This window comes from Notolabrus celidotus, chromosome 8 (assembly GCF_009762535.1).
Source record: "Notolabrus celidotus isolate fNotCel1 chromosome 8, fNotCel1.pri, whole genome shotgun sequence".
Lineage (NCBI taxonomy): Eukaryota > Metazoa > Chordata > Actinopteri > Labriformes > Labridae > Notolabrus > Notolabrus celidotus.
The window spans coordinates 17,785,299-17,805,525 of NC_048279.1; the positions used below are offsets into that span (position 1 = coordinate 17,785,299).

The 20,227-nt window shown below is 39.4% G+C and overlaps 1 protein-coding gene across 1 annotated transcript in view; it reads left to right on the forward strand.

The window, feature by feature from the left end:
* The window catches only part of chrna8 (cholinergic receptor, nicotinic, alpha 8), a 49,930-nt gene that overhangs the window by 1,251 nt on the left and 28,452 nt on the right, over nucleotides 1-20,227 (forward strand). The window contains exon 2 of the mRNA XM_034690487.1: nucleotides 14,136-14,275. Within this exon, the coding sequence (XP_034546378.1) occupies nucleotides 14,136-14,275 (140 nt within the window). The remainder of the gene's footprint in view (nucleotides 1-14,135; nucleotides 14,276-20,227) is intronic.

The following is a 20,227-nucleotide window of genomic DNA, read 5'->3' on the forward strand; positions in this document are numbered from 1 at the left end:
AAAAAGAATACTTAACTTATGTGTTCTCTAAACAGTCAGAGCTCTAAATTGAAATCTAAAAGACACCCTGGAGTTGATTCCAATAGACCCCATGAGAAATCTGTGTTTCTGACTGTAGGCAGCAAGCTTACTCCTGAGTCTTTGGTCATGGGTCTCCAAGAAGCAGCTCGCCCCCATATGTTCTCTTTCACTTTATTAATAAGCATCTTGGGTCAGTCAAGGCACAAATACATTAGATTTCATAGCCAGTCATGTAAAAATACATGAAAATGTAATTTAATTAATTTAATATAAATTGTAACTGGGATGGCCCACTACACACAAAGATGAATATTTGTTACTGTTTTGCTTCAACCCCAATATTTAGGTGCTCCAAGAATACATTTTATATGTTTTATTTCTCTGACCTTCACCAAGAGGATCAGGGATCAGTAAGGGTGAAATAGCCTTGCACAGATGCTGTAATAATATCTCCTCTTTTCAATGCAATGCCTCATCTCTCTCTCCTTCTCGCTCTGTGTATCCTTCATTTAGACTCATTCTCTTTTCCTGATGCCTACCCCTTAATTTCCTTGCTCATCAATGCTTACAACTTTTACGGACTTTACGCTCTTTAATCATGGAGTTTAAGTAACACTGACTTTTTATGCCCTAGATCAGCATTTCAGAAAGTTGTTTAGGTGGTAAAGGTGCTGCTGCTTTGGACTGTGTTCAAGTTACCTTAAAAGTTTATAACATGGAACTGGACTTTAATGCTTTAAATTAAATGCATAACAGGTCCTGCTCACCTGTGGGTTATTCTTCAGCTTTAGTTCTTTAAATATATGCAAGTCATAGGGGGTTGTGCTCAACATGGTGTAGAAGAATTGATGCGGTGGACAAGCAGTCTGTGTTGCAACATGGCGAAGGTCTTAGCTCCTGGATTAGGATTAAACATCCAGTGGTTTTAGGGCTCTGAGCTCGCAGCCATAGATTATAAATCTAACCTATAGAATCCCATGCTTCTGAAACCCCATTAACACAGAACCACATGCTCTGATCTCTGCCCCCCACTGTAGACCATCATAGGGAAATTGTGTGTTAATGGATGGGGTCATGGCTTGTCAGTTGATTTAAGCACCTTCAACATATATACACACGCAGTGGTAATGAACATGTGTACAGAAAACACAACAAGAAGTAAAAAACAGACATTACTGAAGGTGAGAGGGCTGAAATGGCTCAAGTCAAACTGTTTCAGGGTCAAATTTCTCCCTATGGTCTCTTTTATTGTCACCCATCTGTCTCTGTTCACTCTCCCTTCTGTCTCCTTTACACATCCTCTCTCCCTCACCAATACTGGTTTTATATTTTACTTTCTATCAATGACATCCTGCCCTTCTCTTGCTTTTTAAATGTAAAGTGCTACCAAGTTTCAGACCTCCTGATTTACATTTGGGTCCCCAACTAAAATGGGATTAACACTGCACAGCGTGAACACAACTAAAAGCCAACACTGCACTCTGATACCACTAAAAAGGGCACAGCATGATTAAATAGAATGTATTGTACTACAATAACAGTCAAAAGCAGAAAATCAAACAAACAACTGACACTAAATCTTCTTGTTTTTGCTACTTTATGAATGTAAATATTCAGGTTTTAGCTCCTGAGTTATTTCCTCACAATTCTTACACAATGTAAAACCAATGTCTCCTTTTTAAAAATGTGTAGCGTATTTTAAAAGGCATTTTAATTACGTATGGATTACTTTAGTTGTCTTCATCTTTTATTTCATTTTCACTTCCCTCAAACCAAATTCCTCTTTCTCCCTGCCCTTCCTTTTACATCCTGTCTTCCTCACCTTTGTGTCTCATGTTTTCACCCTCACCACTTCCCTTGACTCCTCCTCCCTCTCTATGCCTCCTAGTGTGTGTTTGTGTGTGTTTAAACAGGTCGGGCATTAACCTTGGTCAATATGTATGTTTTATAGCTGCTTAACATCTGGTTGCTTTCCTGCTGACTGCCCCAGACTCATTCCTGTTCTGAATGATTGATAGTGAAATAATGAGGTGTTGGACCAATGAAGAAGTGACCTTAATTTAAATCAATGCACACTTTGTGGGTTTGAGGGGCAGAGCAGTGAGTAAGCTACACACACAACGCAAATAAAAGCCTTTACAAAAACATGTCAACACACAGACCTAGAAACTCTCCTTGTTGCAGCCCCTCGGTCCTAATGTTTTTTTTCACCTAAGGTGTTTTTCTTACAGACAGTTTGATGGCAGGTTTCAAGGTGTAGGCTATGATCTAAAGGTTAGATGGATGGTCTCTGTTTAGATGAACACCTACGTGTGGGTATCAGAGAGACAGAGTCTAAACATATATGTGGCAGGGACTTGTTGACATGATAATGTGAGGTCATCCGTCCCATGTATTTCAGAGTGACTGCTTTATGACAGTCATTCATATTAGACAGGCTGGATATTTGTTTGATGCATTGCTTGTGAAATTTCAGCTTATGTGGTTTCTGATGTACCAGGATTTGATCTATCCATTGACTGTGTAAATCAGAACAAAAACCCCAGTGAAAGATGACTTTCAAACAAGAATTACATACAGTTGTTGAAATCAAAACTACCAGCAACAAGTTTGAAACTTATGTTGTGTTGTAGGCAGAGTTTACACTTGGCTTTTTGGGGGGAATTCCGTCCATATTTAGAAGAACTACTAGACTTAAACTCTGAATCACCATAAATCCTAATAACAAAGTAGCTGACAGCAGATCAGTGTCAACCAAGTGGCAACCTCTGCTCCGAAAGTACCGGAAACCACATACACACCAATTCATAAAAGGCCGATCTTTACAGCAGAAATAAACATGTTTACAGCCTGGTACAAAGACGAGTGTAGTCTGGATAGCTCATTTCTCGATCGGCACACACTGTGAGGGTGGTGAAATTTTTTCTAACACGGCAATTTTGAAGATATTGAGATTACAAGTCTTCCAATGAGAGGCACAGCTGACTTGATTGACAGGCGGGAACACTGTAGCTGTTGGCTAGGAGGCTCAAAGCCCGCTTCTTTACATTACAGTTGCTCGACAGCAGCAATATGGCTGCCACCGATGATTGGTCTCAAAACAGCACTTCATAAACAGATGGGTGACGTCACGGATCAGACGTCCATATTTTATACAGTCTATGGTGTCAACCTGCTATACTTGAGAGGGAGGGGGGAAGAGAGGCCCCTGTTAATATGGAGCTGTCAGTATACAGTATACAGTATACAGTATAATACCCCACTAGTAGGGAAAATATGTTAAACATTTACTTTAATATATAAAGCCAGATTAAGCAGCAAAGTCTTCCCCTTCCCTCCTGTTCCTCAATATGGTTTGAATGTCTCTAGACTTCATCCTGATCAACCGTGTCTTTCCAGGAAGAAGAAGTTGTATATTTTGGACCAGCATGGTTATCTTTGTCTGGCATTTTTTTTGACTAGACATTTTGTCAGATGGTATCTTAATCTGCTGGACAACTGCGCATGAAGCCAGCCAAAAGACAGTGATACTGGCGAATGTAAACTCTGGATGCTGTGGGTATTGTTTCAGTTAATATATACAGCAGATCTAACACTCCATCTGACAGAGTTGTGGTAGTTGGGTGTTGACACACTGCTCTTTCCATATCGTTGTTGGACAGTATGTATGCAGTTATATTTATATTCTCTTTCAGTCTGTGGCACACAGTGATACACACTCAAACGCATTTTTTTGCATCAAAATGGCAGTAGATGTGTGGTATTTGCTTAAGTCTTGACTGTCCACACCTTCAGGGAGCGGGCATCTCAGGGAGCGTCAGTGGTTTCTTTGTTCAGTGCTTTCCCCCCTCGTGCTTCATGACACTGATTCTTCCTTCCCAAAGCATTCTGGGATCAGAGTCCTGTCATGTTTCATACTGCATAATGGCCTTGGTTCTTCACATTAGTTTTTTAGCTTTTGCATACATGTTTTCCAGCTACTGTAAGGTTTGGTCTGAAATAGTGTGATTTCTATCTTGGCCTTAGAGGCTTTTTATCTTTTTTAATTTAGGGATTAGATTCAAAGAAGGAACTTGCTGTCTCATGTAAATCAATATTGAGCCAAATTGAAGTGAATGTCCTTTTTCAAAGCCTCTAACCTATAATCTTATCTTACTGACCACTTTGTCACCACAGCTCCATGGTGCTCTCCCTGTTTATTTATCAGGATTCACGTTACATCATTGAGGATTTCACTGGCATGTCACTCGCACTTCATCAGGCATCCCTTGTTAATCCCTCTTACAGAGCAGTGTGTCGAGCAAGAAAGATTGTTGGATAATTGAAAGAACTTTGCTAAAGCTAGTTACACTTATGATGTAGGAAAAACTGCATAGCACCTCTAAGACAACCCGTGAATTTAAAGGCACAGTGAAAAGTTTTACCTGATTTTGAAATATTGTCACTCTTATAGTAATGCCTCCTCATGATCTACAGTGTAGAATGAGATAACCAGTGACAAGGTTGGCTATTTCTTTATGCTGAATTTTAGTGCCTGTGTCCAGGTCGGATTTCCCATGGAAAAAGCTGAGCTGATATTTGGCACTCACCTTGGAAGTGCCTACGTTGAGAACTAGGCTGGTAAAGTTTGGCAGTGAGAAGTAACTAAGTAAGTAGGAGGAGTTTATTTTGTTGTCTTTTTTCCTGGAGAAGGATTAGCAAAAAAATATATATGATTCTGTTGAAGTATTGTTTTCAGAAGTCTACAACCCGGGCTTTGCTAGGCAAATGAGCAAATGGTGTGTGAATGCTTCATTGCTCTTTGACAATGCAATTTGATGCAATGACAATTTTATAGTCCATAAGGAAGCATCACTGCTAATTTCAGTGTGTTTCATAACCAGTCAAAAAATTCTCACAGGAGCTTCAAAAAATCTTGCAGGAATTGAAGGTTATGGTATTGGACTCTGTCTCTAACATTGGAGAAGCCTTTTCAGGGATCTCCTCATAAGAAGTATAGGCAGTAATGTTTATTAGAGCAACATATTATATTATTCAGCCTTCAGATAATGGTTTGGTGGTTTTGCATTCGTGTATTGTTATAATTTTGTGCACACCACACATGTTCAACATGAAAATCACCATTGATTCATTTTAAATCATCTAAAAGCCTCAGTGATTTCCAATCTTTTATTCTAACGAGAGCTGGAGTAGATGCTTTTGGTGACATCCTTTTTGAATTCTCCAAAAGCGTAATAGTGATAAAAACCTTTTCAACATGATAATAGATGACCTTTCCTGTATAAGTAAAGTAGAAAGAGACTGGGGAACAAAGTCATGACTATTCCTCTACATGCTTTCATCCTAATAGCGATGGATGTGTGCATGTGTGTGCGCGCGGGTGTGTATGCGGGCGTGTGCGTGCGTGTGCGTGTGTGTGTGTGTTTTACAGCAGCTCAGACTGGGATGGCATTAGCTACGATCATCAGAGGCACTAAAATACCCTGATGTAAGAGGTGGTCATTTAGTGCTCAGCCAAAAATAGCGTTCCTGTTTGTTTTTGGGTGCACATCTGTTGGTTGTGTGTGTGAAAGGAAGAGTATGTGAGAATGGGTCCCTCAGGCCGTCTGTGTTTGGATAGCCTGTGTCTGATGGGTGTTTGGAAACCTCATCTGAACGCACTGACCCACAAAAAATATTCAAATGGGACAGAATGGGTCTAGCTGAATTTCTCTGTATATATTTATGTGTGTGTTAGAGAGAGTGTTTGAGAATGTGACAGAGAGAAAGGGAAAGGGAAAGAAAATAATGTCGTCCTTGCTTGTTTACCTGGAAAAAATCAAGTTGAATGTAATGCTTCACTGTTCTCAGCCCTAAAAAGACATCTATAAAAAAAAGAGAAAATTCCCACCATTTGTTCACAGATGACGCTAACCAGCTGGTGACAGCACTGATCATGACTATGCTTTTCAAGCTTTTGTTTATCTCCTCACAGCATAATCAGCTTTAGAATGTGCTCATTTAATGCACATAAGGACAAAAACGCTGAAAGCTGAAAAAGTAAATGCAAATTCAGAATAAGGCAGAAAGACTGAATAGAGGTAAAAAGAAAGCGGCTATCATTCAATTTAAAGGGGCTTGTCAAGGGATAAAGCTGCTGATGAAGGGAGGTAGGTTCAGTCAAAATCTAGAAGAATGAAAAATGTCGGGAACATTTTAAGGAGAGGGGTATCTCAAAAAAAAAGAGAAGAAAAGAATATGGCAGTGGGTTTTATATGAGATGGAAAGAAGGTGCAAAATAGTGGTATTTGATGTAGAAAGCTTGAGAGGGAGGAATGTGCACCTGATTTCCCCTATGTAGTTTTTTACATTTGCATATTATGTTGAATGCCACCATCTCACTTGGTGTGAACCTCTGAATATTTACTCCTCTGTACAATCTGCCTCATCCATCCATCCCCCTTGTGCCCATGCATATATTGTATAAGAATTGCATTTGTGGGCGACATCATTTGATTTCACCTTGTCTTGGACAGTGCAATCAAAGTTTGAAAGCATGGAAAGCATAAGTTTCTACAGAATTATAACTCAATCAGGGTGGTGTGATCCTCAATGCTTGACATGTGAGAAGATTCATTACTTGCTTGTTCTGTGGTGCTTTTGTGTTGAGATGTGTAATTAGTTCCCTTTGAAGCATCAAAAATTGTACCAAACAGACAAAGTTTACCCGTTTGCTTCACTTGATTTGGAATGTCCTTAATATACATTATAACAATAATAATAATTTTTTATTATAGTTTCATTATCCAAAGCCTTCCATCTTTCCTTCCTATGTTTGGCTAAGGTAACCGTTTCTTTCACTTCAAAAGAGACGGAAAAAGCAGTACAACCAATTCCCCCTACTCGCTTTGGCAATGCAATCACTGTGATTGTGATGTGGATTCAACACATTCTCTCTCCAAAAACTACTTAAAATACAAGGGCTTTCTTCAGTGGCTACAGGCAAATTCATCACATAATGATAAGATAATTGCTTGATAGAGGTTTAATTAACCAAAAACCTTCAAGTTTAGAGTTTTAATGTTCATCTAAAAGACAATTGGAGCACACAAAATTGTTCTGGACTATGCAAACAGCCTCAATCCGGGTCCACTGACCCTGGGTAGTGTTCTATGGGGCTTTCATCCTGTTAGTTAAGGATATGAAGACTGAGTTGCAGTCAAAAGTTTTGAAATAAAGTTAGAGTGTTGACCTTTTTTTGGTTATGAACAATCTGAACTAACTTGAAAACTGTGTGGACTTATTTTGCAACGTTGATTACTTTAGACACTCTTTTTTTTCCAACAGAAGAGCAAAGTGTTTAACACAAAAGCAGCCCCGAGCAGTCTTCCCCTCATCTCCGAATCTTTTATATTTAAACAGAGAAGCCAAGTGTTTTAAATTTGAAGCTCCTCTTGCCTTTCACACGTTACAGTATGGAAATATTTACTTTTAAACTGTTCAGCTAGGCAAAACCATGCTTTCATTTGAACAAATTAAGGCTACAGACGCTCCATCCTGACGTAGTAGACGTTGTTTAGTAAAATTTCTCAAAGGATGCCTCTGTCCTGGTATTTTAAAATCTTATGTGTTCCTTTTTAATCCCATTGGAAACAGTAGGTCTCATTCCAAAATCACACACAATTGATTTTTATATCGCTAGTATTTGAATGTCTTTAAACCTTTATATCAGGGGCTGGAGCCTCTCCAAGTACTGACTGATTTAAGTCATGGAGACATATTCTTGGACGCTGCTTGGTTATCTCACCGCCATCAGGCACAAAGCATTATGCATAAAGATATACACACCAAATTTACATATTTTCTTGTCTGAGATTTTTCATTTCCTCTTGATTCTCATTTACAATCATTTGCACAAAAGCCCTTACATCCAATATTCCTAAAATAAGTGTTGATGTCGAGGAAACCCATAAAGCAAAAATTGGCTTGGTCTCAATGGAAGCTTTGTGAATATTTGCAATATGTATTCATATTTTGTGGGGTTCTGCCAAGCTGAAATAAATGGTCCCATAGGGTGCCTCTGCCATCGTGGTCCCAGAGGTACCTAGAAGCAGTCTGGCTCTGCTTATTAAACCAGACCTAATTTGACATGCAGACATGCTGGAACTTAAGGGCAACCTCAGGGTGCTACATTATTGAATAGGTTAACACTAGGGATGTTCCAAAGGGACCTTGAAATGGACATTCACGTTCCAACTAACAAACTAGTCCAAAGGTAAGAAAATGCTCAGAAAAGTCAAAATTGAGCATAATTTATTTAACAAAGCTATCAGGGAATCGTAGAATCTGCGGGTAAATTGTCAAATTGCATTGTGTGACTAACATTAGTAGAGCTAGCACCACAAGCCTTCGGGCCACCTTGCAGGATATGTACATGCCTGTGCTGGTTATACATTGCTCCAGTTGGTTATATGCCAGTTTAACCCAAGCGACAACCTCCGGTTTCAAACCATGAAGCCCAAGCGGAAGTGTTATAAACTGCAGTTCATCGAGAATCTGTCTGCAGAAACACCGGAAACCACATAGACAGCAATTCAAAAAAGACGATATTTGCAGCATTAATAAACATGTTTACAGCCTGGTTCAAAAAACGTCTTGGGCCTATGTAGCTAATCTCTCTATCAGCACACACTGTGCAGGGGGGTGAATTTTTTCTAACGTGACGGTTCAGAAGATATTAAGATTACAAGTTTTTACCCAAATAAGGACATGACTGACTTGACTCCCGGTCGGGAACACATAGCTGTTGGCTAGGAGGCTCAAACTCCGCCCCTTTACGTCACACTCTGCCTGGTTGACTCCCGCATTTCCAATATGGCTGCTGCCGTCGATTTGCTTCAAAACAGCGCTCAGGAACAGATGGGTGACGTCACGTACACTACGTCCATATTTTATGCAGTCTATGGTTTAACCAGACACAGCCTTGTAAAACTTCACCGTCATTTTTGGCTTATAATAATAAGAATATTAGTGATACTTTGCTTAACCAGCTAGTAATTCTGATGCCCACCAGCAAGGATGACGCCATTTAATCAATAAGTCAGCTAAGTTTGCACATCCAACAGGGTTGAACCATACATACACACAATAAAAAGAGAGAAACAAGAATAGTTCTGCCCCTTTCCATTAAAGTGAAAATGAGCACAGAAGGCATCAAAAAAAAAGGAACAGTCAATTATTACGTGTCTAATTCTGGTGACAAGTTAAGGTTTTACATTTTAGCATTCAGAATAGTTCTGATACATTTTGGTTTTGACACCCTGGAAAGCAGATATGAAGTGATTGCTCATTTTCTGCCTGAGTTGAACATTTTTCTCTCAAACTACCCAACAGAAGGAAATAACATTCAGCCTCTTACATATTTGCACTGGGATTTAAGGATTGATATGTGAACTCTTGGACATTTTCTGGAGATTTTCTAAAAACTGCTCTTTCACAGGTCCTTCACAGTGTGACGTCTTGGGTGGGTGGTAGATGGAGGAGCATGATGCTGCTGAATTAACAGCATAATGTTTATATGAGGTGACAGGGGTGAAGCAACAGAGACCCATCCTATGATGTCATTTTTTTATTCCAATTTTATGTAGAAATGGGAAAATTTGCAGACACTGTTATCATCTTAAAAATTATTCTTATTTTACAAACTTGGATGTTTTTAATCATCCTGTTGTTTATCGCTCTCCTAAGTTTGCAATGATAGGATAACATAAGTAGGGTTTCAAAATTTTCAAAGTTGGAAACTTTCTATGGGAATAGAAAAAACAGAAATTTACCAAACTGAAGGTTGGCTCTTAATAGGAAACTTCAATATAGTTGGGGAACATATATTTTAGCACAATCCTGACTAAAACAACCAGATTTCATGCAAGTAAAGTTGAACATCTATGCTATTCCTCATCACATGCACATAGCACACTGCTTACTGCAGGGCTATTGAGACCACTCCCCCTCCATGCACCGTGCATTCCTCCATCACATGCACATGATTTCTGTTTTGGAAGGATGTCTGCTTGTAACAAAACAAATATTTATGCTTGGATATGATACCTTTCCATTAAATTACCCTCAATTCCCATAAATTCCCATGATTTCCAATTTTCCAATTTGGAATATTTACAAAATTCCCCAGCTTAACTTCCCAAGGAAATTTACCGGAAACTTTCCAGAAATTTAACAGACATTTTCCACCCCTTTGCAACCCTAAACATAAGTGCCCTCACCTCTGCCTGCTCACTCACAGTACATTTTCCCAGTATTTCCCACATCTCTCACATCAGCTCACCCGGATTTGACTTAGAACTTTTTAAAGGGGGCTGGCATGAAAAAAAACTTGAGAAAGTTAGGCTGAAAATTTCACCTGTTTCATTCACACATGCAGACATAAAAAAAATTCAGGTCACTTATAGCAATTTATAAATCACTGGTTATTTAGTGACAACAAAGGCATTCTGATTCTGTATTGGTCATCCGACCAGGGATTTTGTGTAGCCACTCACTAAATTAAAAAATGCATATGGCCATGACTAGTTTGTCCATTCTATGCTACTGTAGAGCCCTGCAAGATTTGAATATCAAGACATTTTCAAAATAAAGTGTTCAAACAACTTGGTGTTGTGTTGCTTTATCTCACCTCTAACATGATCCTGTTAAAGACACAATTGTTAAAATCTGATCCTTAGTTTAGAGCTAACATGTTACATTATGTCAATGCTTAGAAAGTTCAAGAGAAGGATGTTTTAAAAAAGTAGGTATATTAGAGAAAAAAATAGATGAGAAGTCATCAGGTCAGGTAGTTATCAGCTATTTAATCCATGCTACACATATACAGCTGTTCAACTACCAGCTGTCTGGTGACATGTTGTATTCATGCAGGTGAATTATTCAATGTTCATGCATGTTTTTATGAAGCAGGAACTAATTTTCTCAGCAAAATCGTTAGTAAGTATTGTTTTTTTCAAGCTCCCTTAACGACAAGCACTCTCAGCGAATGTACAACTCTGTTATAATCTCTAATAAATCCAGTTCCTTTAGTTTAGTACCTCTGTAAAAATCAATGTAGACTTCGACCAGTACCGATAAAGCAGTCTTTACACTCATGTACTGTCAAATTATGAAAATCCCTATAAATGGTTAATGGACACATTTGTTGTGCTATCAGTGTTTTCATAATTGATAACTGGTATAAGCCCACGTACCAGCGACCTTCTATAAGACCTTACCAAAAGCCACCGCTGACCCCTGACATTTCTACTGTAACGACCAGTCATGACAGAAAACTGATGGAGTATTGATCCACTCAAGCTGCTTATCATTAGCATGTCTGAATTCAACGTACACACACACACACACACACACACACACACACACACACACACACACACACACACACACACACACACAGGATTGATAAACTCATTTGGACACTCTCCATCAAAGCGTAACAGTGATGAAGTCTTTCTGTGTTAGTGATTTTGTGTAACTGACACTAAAAGGTCAAACCAACTGCAGTAGAATCGCATCTAATGAACTTGAAAGCAAGTGATTAATTGAAGCATCAAAAATGTCACCTGGTCAAAAGTTACATGCATTGTCAAAACCCTGCAATGGGAAACACCTTATCATTTTCTGCAGTACAACAAAGGTGGAGAACACTGAGGTAATAACAAAACAAATCTCTATCCCCATCTCTCATCCCCTCTTTCTGTTAGAGCTTGTCTGATGAGGTCGCTCGCTGTGATTGGAAAATGATATCTTCAAGCGAGCTTCTCATATCAGCTTCATTAGTGAGAAGGTTGAAAACAACACTAATGGATGTTTCCCTTCATCCCTGGTGTATGCTGCACACGTTTACTTGCGAATTAGAGTTGGCACAGAGGTTTATTTCATTTGATTATTTAATCCCTTCCAAACACGGTTTTATGAGTCGAGCAGAAACAGGGACTGAGCTTTCAATTCTTCCTCACTGACTTCATTAGTTTGATTTTGTCTGTTTGGACCTTGGCTGACAATTCAGAGTAATAAAACCCAGGAGAGGCACACATGAGGGAGGTTGACAGGATAGCAGCTATAGATGACGCCCTAGTTAAATTTGAGTGCACGTGTTTATGCTAATTCCACTTTGCATAGATGGACAGATTTATGTCTTTGGGATGTTATGTATTGATTTATTGAGATACTGCTTTTTTTCTTTACCAAAGCAATAAGCACCACAGCCATTAGAGCACTTGCCTGGGTGTCCACTCAACATGTTAATAGACAGAGCAACAGAAGAACTATATATATGGATATATATACCATGGATCCATCTCCCAAAGCAGATGCTGTGAGTCTGATAGATGACTACATGATTAGGGAGGAGAAGGTCAGATGTATTTTTCTGTAAGTGTGGGAGTCAAAGGGATTCTGCTGTGCTGAGCAGCTTCTTGTAGCCCCTCCATCTTCCACCTCAGGCTCAGTCCCGCCATAACTCTTCTCATTACAGCTTTAATGGGCCAATCAACACTGCACTGGGCCAAAGGCACACTTCTCTATCCCTCACAGCTTAACACAGTTGTAGAGCTCCCTCTTTCTCTTCTTTGTAATCCTCTCTCTGTATTTCTTTTCCATGTTTCACCCTGTCTTTCACTTGCTTCTAGACTGTCTGCTGTCTGTTTATTGTTGTGGGTCATTATACTGCCCGTGCAAGATTATGCACATTTTATATGACTGACTGTTTGTGTACACTGACGCCGAGTAGATTATGTCTGTTATTATCTGTTGCATATTCTAGTTCCACAGCATATGTGCATATAAGTGTGTTTAACACAATGGGAGTGTTTTGTTGACATGCTTGAAGCGTGTGCACCTCTTGCTTATATGCATGCTGCTGGAGACGAATTCCTTCCACATGAAAACGCCTGCTCCCTTAGGTATGCAAAGGTTGGCAGGTAATTGTTAGTGGTGTAATTACGCTCAATTAAAGTGGTACTATTCAAAAGGTTTTTAGCTTCAACACTGCAGAGCCCAATCATGAGAAGATTCTTTCATGGTTGAAAAGAGTAAAAGTAATGATCTTTAGCTGAAGTGTGAACACATCACTATGAGCATAGGCCACTAAGCTAACAAGCATCTGAGGCTTGATATTTGAAATACAGCAAATAGCTTGTTTAAACAAATTAGCTTTAACAATGGGTTCTGATTGTTTGTGTGTGGTGTGTGCATGTGTGTTCAGTGTGTCCTTGTCTCCCTTCAATCTGGGACAAAGGGGTGGTGCTAAATGTGTACGGAAGGTGAAGAGGATCAATAATGGTGATGAGAGTCGGGCCAACAAACGCATCATTTTAATCATCCTAGAACTTAAGAGGGTGCCAACTTTGCAGTCCTGCCTCGCTGTGTGTGGAATGTGTGTGTGTGAATATGCAGATGTCAGCACATGTTTATTTATACATAATTCATTGAAACTTCAGCTCAACAATGGACCTCCCTCTTATGCACTGTTCATACAAAAAGCAATTTGCAGGGTTTTATTGTCAAAATCAGGAACCTTTTGGCACAGTGATAAATAGGTACTGCATATGGCATCGTGTTTGAATCCCCACCAGGTACATTTATCTGCGGGCTGGTGCCAGCAAAGGAAGGGTAAAAGGTTATGAATGCCATTAAAGCTACTTTTTGGATTAAAATTCAGCTGTAGTATGAGACGGTGTTCCAAAGTACAGTCTGCAAGAAAAAGGATAAACAAAGCCAAATCACTGATGCTATTTTTTCACAAATCCTGCTCTGGAACTACGTCAGTCCAAAGCTAGATCTATGGTTTAAAATGCAGACAAAATATGTCTGCAACCACTGAGCCAAAAATACAAGGAGTGGCACTCTGAAACTACTGATGTAACTGCAGAGATGCACCTTCAATTGTTAACCCGTGGTAGCTCATTCTAGTTAAAGCATCGAAACAATGTAAATATCCACTTCTTGGCTTTCTTGAAGTTTGGACCTTAAGTTGTTTTGTCTCACAGTTACCACAGTCTGATGCTTGTTATTATATAGAAATATTTTGCATAAAACATGTTCCCTTTTGTTTCTGTTGTTTTCCCCAGGATCCCTCCAGGGAGAGTACCAGAGGAAGCTCTACAAGGAGCTGATGGCTAACTACAACCGACTGGAGAGACCTGTGGTCAACGACTCTGCTCCAATTTTGGTGGAGCTGGGTCTCACACTGCTGCAGATCATAGATGTGGTGAGACAGAGTTCACGTGTGTGTGTGTGTGTGTGTGTGTGTGTGTGTGTGTGTGTGTGTGTGTGCAATTTTGTGTATAGAATCTAGGAAGTGTGCTGTGATTATTATGTAGTAAATACAATGTGTTGTTAAAAACTAAATGTAAACCATTGGGGGAGATGTGTCTGTGATTCCTGGGTTATTTAATACCATATTAAGTGACACTTTGCATGTGGTTATAAGCTGAAATCCCACTGCACAATCATCACAATCCACCCATAGCATAACAATTCTAATCCCAACACTTCGTTTGTTGGGATTAGAATTAAAATGTTACATTGCCGTACTGATTCTGATACCTTGACCAGAGTATTTGTTCTAATCCCTCCTATACTTGTGCGATTTAAAAATAGAATAGAATAAAATAGAATATATCTTTATTGTCAGTGTAAACCATTTCAATGCAAAAAGATGCATATCTGGTTGCTCCACACTGTTGTTGTTTGTTTTGGTCATTCATTAAATTATTTACCCACAAGCAGTTGGTGTTGAGCAGCTGACTGGCTAAGATATCAGGTATGTGCTGGACTGGCTTTCAGAGTTTCAGTATTTTAATATTAATGTGCTGTAAAGCAAACCAGAATCAAGAATTCATGTGAGGGAACATGATAAATGAAGAAAAATAGCCCAGTACTCTCAATGTAAACAGTAATGAACATGTAAATGCAGTCTCCTCATGTATTTCATTTCAAAAAAACATTTCCTATATCAATAGTGCATTTCTGTTAGGGTGAATCCGGCTAAAGTTGTCATGTGTTAAGCTGCCTGTTCCCTTATCTAGCAGCAGGTTTGCAGTTATGGAACAGCTTCACATGTCAGTGGAAATAGCCCACTTTTCCTGACTGACTTCTGTTACATACAGACCCTCTTATGTGGGGCAAGTCATAATTCACATGACCCACACCCAGATACACCAGAACAGGACTTGCAATACATTTTTAATTTGTCCTCATATGTTGTTTTTTCTTCCTTGATATCTACCAACTACAGTACATCCTTACCTCAGCTGACTCATAGTATGTTTGTATATCTCCTTGTCAGTGTTCCTTTGTTTTATATATTTTTGCATCAAGGGAAAGTTGGCAGTGTGTATTTGATTTTTTCCTGCTCCACTGAAGCAGAGTGGGATGGAATCTGGCTCATATTTTCCTGTAACACAACATCATCAACACACTCCTGTAAGACTTCTTTACAGTGTGAACACTGTATATCCACTGTTCACCTTGAAACTCCTGTGACAAAGGATTATGTAGCTGCTGTCATCATAACTTTCGACTCGTAAAATCCCAATTTAATATGTTGACCCATGGGGACTTTCTGCTCCCTGGTTTAAATGCAGAGCTGATTTCTGTCTGAATGCCCACTGAATGTCTTTCTTCTCAGGGGAGGTGTAAACATTGCTTATTTAATTTTACTATCCACATATCCTCATCTTGTTTAGACAGCAGATAAGGGCTGACAAACTCTCCCCAAGGGCAACCTTCCTGATAGTGTTTTGTGTCTACACTGATTTTGACACCCCTGACAAATTCACAATTTATGAGAATTATTATCCCATTTTCTCTGCCCTCCAGACGGTGACCTGGAAATCTCTCCAGGTCTCATTTTAAAAATTCAGCGCAGATGAATCTAACATGACTATGTGACAGCCAAAAACCTCCAAGACACTTTGCAATCCAGATGTAGGTTTGTCAGTCTGCCTGTCCCTGAGAAAAAAGATAAGTGTCAGCATGTAGTATGCATTTAGTTTCATGCCAGCCAGATGTCTGCTCTGATTTGTCAGATCAGGCAGATAAACCAGGTTTTTCATGTTTGAGTGTGTTCTTCCCACAGGGCCTCATGCTTTTGGAAATGGTGGAAGTGAAGGCTTGTTTGTCCTTGTTTCTGGTAGTTTTTTGTTATTTCATCAGTGTCAGAGGAGGGGAATGGTGGTGCAATTCAACAGAGCTTTTAACACAGACAAGTGAATTGGACAAGTAACCTCTTTAAAAAACGTTAAACAGATGGAATTTATTCTTGTCACTGTAACTGTGAGCATGGTGCTAAACCTTAGGTGGTTTTTAGTTCAGTTCAGATGCCTCTTAAGAGTTGCATACTGTTACCAGAGCACAGTAAAGATGTTTCAATCACATAGCCAAATGAACTCCTCACACCTGGAATACAAAGGTGACATTGAGTTATCGGCCTGAAAGGAGCTTTTCTTTATTTTTGCAGCCTTGGAATAAATCTGCTTCTACAGATTCTGGATAAAAATCTGTTAGCCAAGGACAGGGCTTTCGTATCGAAAGTGTTCTGGTTTCTGTTTGTGGTCTGATTGCTCCTAGCATTTCAGCAGGCATTGGATTTATTTAGGAAACAATTCAAAAGAGGATGTGGATGCTGTATGGAGGCCGTGAAAAACACTATTCAATAGCCACAGGGAAATATTGGACAATAGGTCAAGACCCCCTGACTTCTGCACAAACATTTCCCAATCTGGGCTGAATTATATTGGTAAAAACAGATATTGCAATATTTTTTCTTTCTGAAAAAGTTGCGGCAGTGTTTGTATGCACATAAGTAAAATAAAATCTATCATACTTTGTATTTGGGTCTCAAAGTCTATTTTGGCTGAGTCCAGCCCTCTGACAACTCCACAGAGAAGTAGTGGCAGTGACTGACACTTCCCCGTGTGCACCGCAGGTGGGAACACAAAGGGCCCAATCTACTAAAGGTTTGCGTGTGACAAATGAGCAAAATAGCACTCACTAATCATTTAGCATGTTTGACTTCATGAATATGCAGAATACATGAAGATCATCAGAACGCGCAAAATACTGGGAGGAGGAGATGCAAATGTAATCATTTAGCACATGCAATGTGATTTATCAATAGCGGGCGCTGTTTTTCCGTCTTTATTTAGCACGTTTGAAAGGCAGGTGCAAACTGGCACAGCGTTACGCACACATGGCTGCGGTCACTGTAAAGCTCATCATAACATCGCTTTACAAAATGCCTGCAACAGTGGGGCTTACAAGCATTAATACAGTTTTTACACACAGCTATGTCATTTTGAAGTCAATCAAACAGTCATGAAGTCTAACAAACCAAGAGAACAACAAAAATAAATAAATAAAACTACACAAATTCAAAGCAGTTCAGCACCACGGATAGCGACTGCGTCATTCTGACACCCACTTTAACTTTTTCAACTACTGAGAGCACAGTAGGTGACTGTATCAATAGCTATACAGTTTAGTAAAATTGGCACAGCGACCCACAAGTTCACATACAAACAAAAAATCAATATGTACTACTCTGCTTACTAACCACTGTTTGAAGGAGCCTTAAGCTCCGCGGACTTGTCCATGATGCGCTATATGTCCATTTTCTTTGTTCTGTCATTCTCAATAGATAACATGACATGTCCTCAAACATGTTCACAGTTCCATTTAAGCTGGTGAATGTTTGGGACAGTTGCTGGATGATGATATCAGGCATTAAAACGTTCACTCGAAAGTTGCTCTCTGCGTCAGTGAGGCGACTGTCTTCATCAAAGTGACGCCTATAATTTATCTGGCCCTGGTCGTTTCAAAACTGCGATTGACTTCCCAATTGAGTAGCTAGAGCAAGAGTAGCAGACAGCCTCGTCAAATCGCTCTCTAAACTCCATCAAAACACTTATTGCGTTTTGGAGTAGAGTAGATGCGTTTATTTAATCGGCAGATCTTCTGTTTTTTCTCACACCATTCACCTTTTTACAGATGGCCTCCCAAATCACGTTTCTAACACTGAGATGTCTCTGCTGGAGTTCACAGATGTGTTTATTTACCTCCTCCACAAAGATGTCCAACTCCATGGCTTCAAACTTCATTTATTGCTTATGGCCACTCTGTTCTGTCAAACTCTCCATGGTGACAGCCGACACGCAAAATACTCCCGATGGGTCGCAACACTTTTGCACTTGTTATCATTTGTGCAAGCAGTCATAGTAGATCACCTGCAACACGCCCAGAAATAGCATGTGCAAAATTATTATTTGCACATGCAAATTAGCGCTCTTTATTTGGGATCTTAGTAGACCAGGCCCAAAAAGTAAACACTCTGCGGGACACCCATCCTGTTAGCAGTCCGGATGTGTGGCCACAGCATTGACCAGCACTGAGGCAAGGTGCGGCTGATTACTTAAAATTGCCCCACCAAAATTGCATTGTCTGCCCTGATCTACATGTGTTTCTGTGTTGCAGAAGCATGGCAGGTGTCCTTACATTGTATTGTCATGTAGACTGTACATGCAGTAGTTTCTGTTCTCTGTGGTTCTGAGTCTGTGTTATGCTTTATTATTTGGAACTAAAGCTTTTTTTTTTGTCATTTAATTTGTTTAGCATTCTCCTTCTTCTGTTATTTAATGGGGGTTAACAAACAGCTCTCAGATGTACAATGCAATTGTCTGGAGGTGACACTGCATTACAACTAAGCACCGGTAAAAGCAGAGGAATAGTTTATTTTTAGGATAAGATAATGGCGTCATGAACTACTTTTTTTATAAATATAAATTGATGATTACTCCTAGATTTGAAAATAATGATCCATTGTATGGAGAGCGGGAGAGTCTGAATGCAGTCTTGGAGCCCATTGACTATTTAGCAATGAGAAAAAGCTATGACCATATGTTATACGAGCGCTGACACGTTGTCTCCGAACAACAACTTAATTCTTAGTTTCTTGTTGCTATTCAGGCTGTAAACAAACAAAGGCAACTGCTCTTGCATGGAAAAGGGAGTCTTGGCTGGATGTCCTTTATTACTCACTGCTGGCTACACTGGAAGCCATTGCTCCCAGAGGCTTTGTCATCAACACACAATAGCCAGTGGGGTCCAAGACGGCTCTCAGACAAGTTGCTAATGTGCTGCAGTCTAAAACTGTGTTACAGTTAGAATTTGATAAATCATGATTTTTCATATGTCTGGATCATTTCTTTGTCTTTATTCATAAAATACTCTTAATAAATAAGCTGACTCATGGTGAACCAACTGTACAATACAGAATACTAAACAAATCCATGGACAGACACAAAGTCAAAACATGCTTCACAGTCAGGATCAATAGTGGAGATAGCTCCAAAAAGTAGTTGGCATTTTATTTATACACAAGGCCTGTATGAGTCAAATCAATAGGAAAAATTAAGTATGTATTAATATTCAACAGTTAGAAAGATTACATATTGGCTGCTTAAAATACAGATATGACCTGAAGTACAGAATATAAAAAAGGGGAAATCTGTCTGCGTCGATATTGAATTTTTGCTCACTTTCCACAAAATTCTGCAGATGTTCTTGGGTCCTGACCTTGAATCACCAAATCGGTGAATACATTTTATATCAACCACACTCCTATCCCATTTTCATCACTTCACAAATTGCAAAAACAAAACCAACATACACCAACACTGAAACACACAAACAGGCACACACTCACACACAAACCACTGGGGTGTTTGGAATCCCTGAGGAGATAATAATTACTTTCAGATGAGACTCTTGCTCAGTCATCTGTATCTTATGCACTCAGTAAAGACATTATAGAAGGGTGCGCCATATGTGCAAGTGTTTTTAACTCCAAGCTCAGAAAAAGAGCCAAAAGATGAGAAAGAGAAGGAGAGTCTGAGATAAACAGATAAGAAGTTCCACTCCTCTCCTCTTTATCAAAGAATCTGTGCAGTATTTCTGTTTAGAATTTTCACCGGGCTCTGTGAGCCCAATTTTGGATGCTTTTTACAGAAATGCTGATTTTCCCTTAAGCCTAAAAGATAAGAAAACATTTTCCGAGTGCTCAATGTAGAGTTTCTTTGTGTAATTCATTTTGTGCTGTAGGCATAGCCTTCATCCTGGGTTGTCTCCATGTACACTCTAACGAATTGCTGTAAATTTACAA